This window comes from Alligator sinensis, unplaced genomic scaffold (genome assembly GCF_000455745.1).
Source record: "Alligator sinensis unplaced genomic scaffold, ASM45574v1 scaffold1225_1, whole genome shotgun sequence".
Classification (NCBI taxonomy): domain Eukaryota; kingdom Metazoa; phylum Chordata; order Crocodylia; family Alligatoridae; genus Alligator; species Alligator sinensis.
The window spans coordinates 42,563-48,329 of NW_005843325.1; the positions used below are offsets into that span (position 1 = coordinate 42,563).

Below are 5,767 nucleotides of genomic sequence, written 5' to 3' on the forward strand. Positions count from 1 at the left end.
CGCGGCGGCCCCATGGGCGGGGGCCGGCCCGGAAGGGCGGCGCCTGCGGGGAGCGGGAGTTCGCCCCGCTCTGGAACTACCACTCCCAGGAGGCGCCGCGCGCGGCCTCTCCCCGCCCTCCCTCCCTCCCACCCTTTAGTTGAGGTGGGCGGGCAGAGCGGGAACTACGACTCCCAGCGGGCGCCGCGGGTCGAGCCCGGGGACGGGGCGTGAGGGGGGACACAATCCTCTCCCGCGCTGCGGAGGATGGAGGACAAGGCCGGCGGCAGCGTCGCACCGCAGCTGGACAAGCTCACGCTGGGCGTCACCCGCGTCCTGGGTGAGTTGGCGGGGGCTCTCCGTTGGTATAGCAACAGCCCTGGGGCCTGGGGACACCAGTAGCCCTGCGGCGTCAGCATGGCAACAACCCCGGGGCCTTAGCAACAACCCTGGAATCTTAGTACACCAGTAGCCCTGGGGTGTCGGCATGGCAACAGCCCCGGGGTCTTGATACATCAGTAGCCCTGTGGCATTGGCATGGCAACAACCCCGGGGCGTCGGCTTAGCAACAGCCCTGGAACCTTGGTACACCAGTAGTCCTGGGGTGTCGGCATGGCAACAGCCCTGGGGTCTTGATACATCAGTAGCCCTGTGGCATCAGCATGGCAACAGCCCTGGGGCGTTGCCATGGCAGCAGCTGCCACACCCCTGGCCAGCCCCCCTCATCTTGTGGGACAACCCAGAGGTCTGGTCTCCATAGCAACCAGGAGGTGCTGGTCGCCATGGTGACGTGTGGTGCCCCAGAGAGCTGGTAGGAGCATCCCCCTCCTCCCCCATCCCCTCCTCCGGGCCCCAGTGACAGAGCAGCGCCCCGTCTTTGCGGCTGCGGAGAAAAACCCTAAATACACCCCCACGCGGTGGTGCGCAACCTTGTCTGACTGTAGGCCTGCCTCGGAAAACACCGGCTCTTTGTTTTCACCCTGTTTGTTGACTGTAGAAAAAGCTATATGGATTTATATAGCTGTATATCCATAGATCTATACATTATATCTAGATATAGATATATATAGAGAGAGAGATCTATAGATCGAGCTGAGGTTTTGTATCAGGTCTGTAGCGTCAGACTCTTGATCTTAAGTTTCTAAAGGCAGAAAACCGCCGCGTCCTTGCTGGCTTGTAAAGCTATACACTTAGTGCTGTACAGGGCTAAATTATTTCGAGAGACATAGTTAGCCATGTTAATCTGAAGTCAAATTAAGCTTCAGCTCGTGTAAGCTGTGCAATAGACACACGTACATAGGTGCATGCATACTTTGGTTAGTCTGTAAGGTACAAATCTTCCCTGCCTCCCATCTATGTTATGTTGGGCAAAGTTAGCATCCCAGCTCCCAAGACTCAGAAACTTCTCTGCATTTTAAAGCCAAAAGAGACTGTTGTCATCTAGTCTGACTGTTTATAGACCAAAGAATTTCACCCCGTCACTTGCATGCAGGATTTCACCTGGATGCTGATATAACCGGCTGTACATGTACTGATTAGACCCAGACCCTTGAAGTGAAATCCTGGCCTTAGTGAAGTCAGTGGCAAAACTCGCCTTTCCTTCAATGTGACCAGGTTTTAAACTCCGGTTCTGTTCTCAGTTCTGTTATATGGGGTCACTTGGTGATTCCAGACAAGTACATTTGTCTGGGCCCTAGTTTTTCTATGTACAAAATTGGGATAGCAGCATATCTCTACTCTGCAAAGGCATTAAGAGCAGGGATGTTTAATTCATCAGGTTTAAGAGGATTAATCTCCTAATGACTGAACGGCATGGAAAATGCTTGTTTAGATAGTACGTATCAAAACTTTATAAACTATTCACCTCTAAAATGTTGTATGGTTCCAATACTTGTACAACTTCGTAAACTCAGGGAATACATTTTCCCATATTTTTCGTCCCTTTGTTACTTTGGTGTAGTATTTCTTGTAACATGCAGCATAGTGCTACTTGCCGTGTTTTAACGTGGTTCCTTTCCATATTTCCAAACCTAGGAATTTCACAAATCTCTGCCAGATAAATCGATCGAGGCAGATAGCAGGCTAATAGAGTGTATTCCAGTTATAGGCATACCATCTGAGTATGTAATTTTCTTAATTGCATAACGCAATGCCAGTCCTATTTGGTTGCCTGTTTGCTAACAAACATCAGTGATTTGCATACTGGATAACTGCATAAACCACTTAAGTGCATGACATCCTTCTGCGCTGCTGCGTACTGTGTAACTTAATCATACACCAGTTAACTGCTTGCTGACTGTGTCTATGACTGCTTTGTAGGTGATGGTACTCCCTTTAACCACACCACAAACAGGTTAGGGGGAAGCTGTCCTCAAAGTGCTACTATAGAAGCCTCGAACATGAGGGGCACTAGTGAGTTTAAGGGCAGCTGATAGCACAGCACTGACAGAGCTGTCATTGTTGCTCATTAAGCCACAGAACTGTGAATTCTGGGGGCCCCAAAACTGACTAGCTCCCCTCCAGACTCTAACAGCAACTCCAAAAGTGACTAGGGAAAGCCTTGCAAATGAAGAGACTTCACCAGTTTTGGACAGGGTGGATAAAAATCAACTATTTTTAAAAAAAATCAAAAAATTAGATTTTTTTTTTTATTTAAATTGGATTTTTTTTATTTAATCGTATTTTTTGTTAAGATGCTTTTAAAAAAAAAACAACTATATAAAGATAGTTTTAATTTAAGATATGTTAAAGCTTGAAGATATCATCATGGAACAGGGTTTATAACTTCTAATTATATACTGTTTGAGATAATATATTCTTATAACCTTTTTAGAAAAGTTTTATAACTAGGTCACAACAGGCCATGGACTATATTTAGGGGCCCAATTTTATGGGGTTTCCAGAGGCTTCTCTATAGATTAGTAAAGATTAAAGAAAACCACTCCGCCCAATGGGACTCAGTGCTCAGTTTAGAAGATCCCATTAAGCATCTCCGTGATGCTTGGTTTCTGTTCTCAAACTGAGGATTTGTGTCTCCAGAGATCACATCCTTGTTAACAGCAGGATATGGGGATGAGAGAGAACAGACCTGATTACCCACCCATCAGCCCTCTTTTCTCTCTGCAAGCCCTTACCTCTCTCTAAAAATGTAAAGTTTCAAGGAGTTAAATAAATAAAGGATATCAAACAACAAGAATGCACTTTTTGTAGAAAACAGTGACTAAATCAAAGCTTCCTGGCTGGTGATTTGAATCACAATTGAACTCATGATTTAAATCAAATCCCCCCTGTTTTTGCAGTTGCCAGTCACTGATGCCTGTAAATGATGGGCATTAGGCTTACAGGAGTGCATATTCTGGGTAAATGCGTAGTAGCCCTTCTTTAGTTCCGAGGCTATGTGTTTAAACAGAGTACGCTATATTTTATTACACCAACATCTGAATCAAACTTGCTGAACTCTCAAACTAGAACAGAGTGAGGAAGACCAGATGTTGTTCTTATGGGATATCTATAGGCTTTGCATCCTTCTTTTTGATGGCAAAGAAGATCTCTTAAAGGTGCAACCAGTAAAACTTGTCTTGCTATTAGTTCAGCTGCTTTCTCTGGGATGACTCACAAAACCTAGAGACCCTTTTCTTCATCCCATGGCATAAAAGCAGGCACGAGCCTTTTAACTCTATCGATTTAGTGGAATGCTTTTACTGGTAGGAGGATGGTCGTACATTCAAATTTGGCATGTCCCTTTTCAACCGGTTCATTCCACACAATAAGTGGTAGTTTACGGCCCCATTTGCCAAATGCATATGTGGGTGAACGCGGTCCTCCCTTTACAAATCCTCTTCCTCTTTGTGCCCCACATTCAGAATTTTTCAAGTTCCCATCTCTATGGAAACTGGGAGGAGGCAGTGAGTATCACAGAACGTATAGAGGCTATAATTTGAAGACGAGGAAATTACACAGCTTTTGTTCAGGGCGTGCTTTATCCTGCAGAAACTCTGACTAACAACGATGCCCAAGAAGTGAAAAATTGATTCTTCAGTCCTGAATTTAGCTGACAGGCGCTGGCTGTTAAAATACGTGGCATTTCGTGTTGTCATTTTCCCAGTCTCGTTTCGGAGCAGATGTGTTCTGATCTCACAGGGTATTGAAGAGCACAAGTGTTCACCTTCCCGGGACGGCAGTGACTGGACCAGAGTCAAAAGGAACCGCAGCAGCGGAGCAAGAAGCATAACGTTGGCGTTCTCAACTCCCAGCCTCATGCATGGATCCTTCGGTCGTATCTCTCTTAAAGTTTCCTAAAGTGCAGTGGGAAACATTCAGATGAAAGGTGTGAAGTATATGCAAGAGATTATTGTGACTGTGATTCTGAATATTGAAGTGGGCGAATTCTCCTCTTGAATTTGTTCAGCTTTATTCCATATCTTTCGTTGAGACTGGCTAGCCTCTTGATTTCTTCCATGGGGATTCAGAAAAGGTGCCCGTGGCACATTTCTTCTTCTTCCGCTTCATGTGTAATGGCACTTCCATCCATACTCATGAAGGACTGTTAGGCGTGATCTTCAATTTACCCACAGGATATTTTTAATATAACATTCAGGCTTTTAAGATAGAGTTTCTCTTTTGATCTTGGATTTGGTTCAGACCCCTTTAGAACTTACAGTTCGTTCGTCCCCTTGACACCTTCCTATGACTGATACAATATTAAATCTTCCGCTATCCCAGCTGAGCTTTTGTACCTGATGAATTAAACATCCCTGCTGTTTTCTTTGATCATAGAAATAACAATTATTCTGTTATTATCTGTTAGCTTGACTCACGTAATTTAGTAAAGGGAAAGATCCCCGAGAGCATTGCTTCTACCCTCTTCCTCAAATGCAGAATAGAGCCCCCAGTATGGAGGACATATATTTTAGCACAGCCAAAATCCCTCCGTCCCTCGATCATTTAAAATGAAACCACACAAAGCATTGGAAAATCTTCCATAGGCAGGATTCCTATGTATGCTGGAGGAAATGAACTCGATGACCTAATAGGATTTTTCCATCTTTAACTTCAGAGACTGAAATGCTCTGAAAATAATGTCGCGGGGGGGAGGAGAATCAGTTTCCGTATATATTTTCTGCACAACTGATACTATTGTGAATGATGCATTCGTGAACCTTAGATTAGAGCAGTGGTTCTCAAGCTTTTTCGGCTCAAGGCACCCCTGATAAAGTGAAGAGACCCCTCAGACTCAAGGCACCCTTGGGAAAATGTCAGCTGTTAGTTTTCATTTGAGTTTTGACTTCAAAAAGACAATAGAGGAATTTCTTCTGTTCAAAGAACTGTGGCACCCCTGGAGGGATCTCAGGGCACCCCAGGGTGCCACAGCTGCCTAGTTGAGAATCACTTGATTAGAGTTATTGACAGTGTTGCATTTTACCTTTGAAAGCTAGTAAATTTAGTAATTTTTTATTTTTTTTTTAAATAAAATCTCGGGTTAGCCTTTGTAAAGACGATGTCTTGCATGCGCACTGACGGGAAGAAGAACGCCGCTTGCTGTATCTTCGACGCCACTTCCTGTGGATGGTCATTACATAAAGCAAGTCTTTCTGCAGGTCAGGGCTGCCCCTGCTTAGCTTGCCAAATTGAATCGCAGCCCTTAGCATTACATCTGCCAGCTACTAACAAGCCTTTTTCTTTCACAGAAACTTCTCCTGGCGTGGCTGAGGTGACACTTGTGGAAAAGGAGCCAGCTGAACGCCACACCATCATCTCATGGGAGCAAGTGAGTTCTTTCATTACAGCA

The 5,767-nt window shown here is 45.1% G+C and overlaps 1 protein-coding gene across 5 annotated transcripts in view; it reads left to right on the plus strand.

Annotated features, from left to right (window-relative positions):
• Positions 1 to 164: 164 nt before the first annotated feature.
• Positions 165 to 5,767, plus strand: part of TPGS2 (tubulin polyglutamylase complex subunit 2) — a 24,806-nt gene continuing 19,203 nt past the window's right edge. For 3 of the 5 annotated variants that reach the window (XR_003092281.1, XM_025194858.1, XM_025194860.1), the window contains exons 1-2: positions 5,479 to 5,576; positions 5,667 to 5,746. Coding sequence is in view for 4 of the 5 variants with exons in the window: in XM_025194858.1 (XP_025050643.1) it covers positions 5,486 to 5,576; positions 5,667 to 5,746 (171 nt within the window). In the remaining variant the exon portion in view is untranslated. Of the gene's footprint in view, positions 320 to 4,119; positions 4,307 to 5,478; positions 5,577 to 5,666; positions 5,747 to 5,767 lie in introns of those variants that run through there. The other 2 variants (XM_025194859.1, XM_006038356.3) reach the window with 2 other exon arrangements.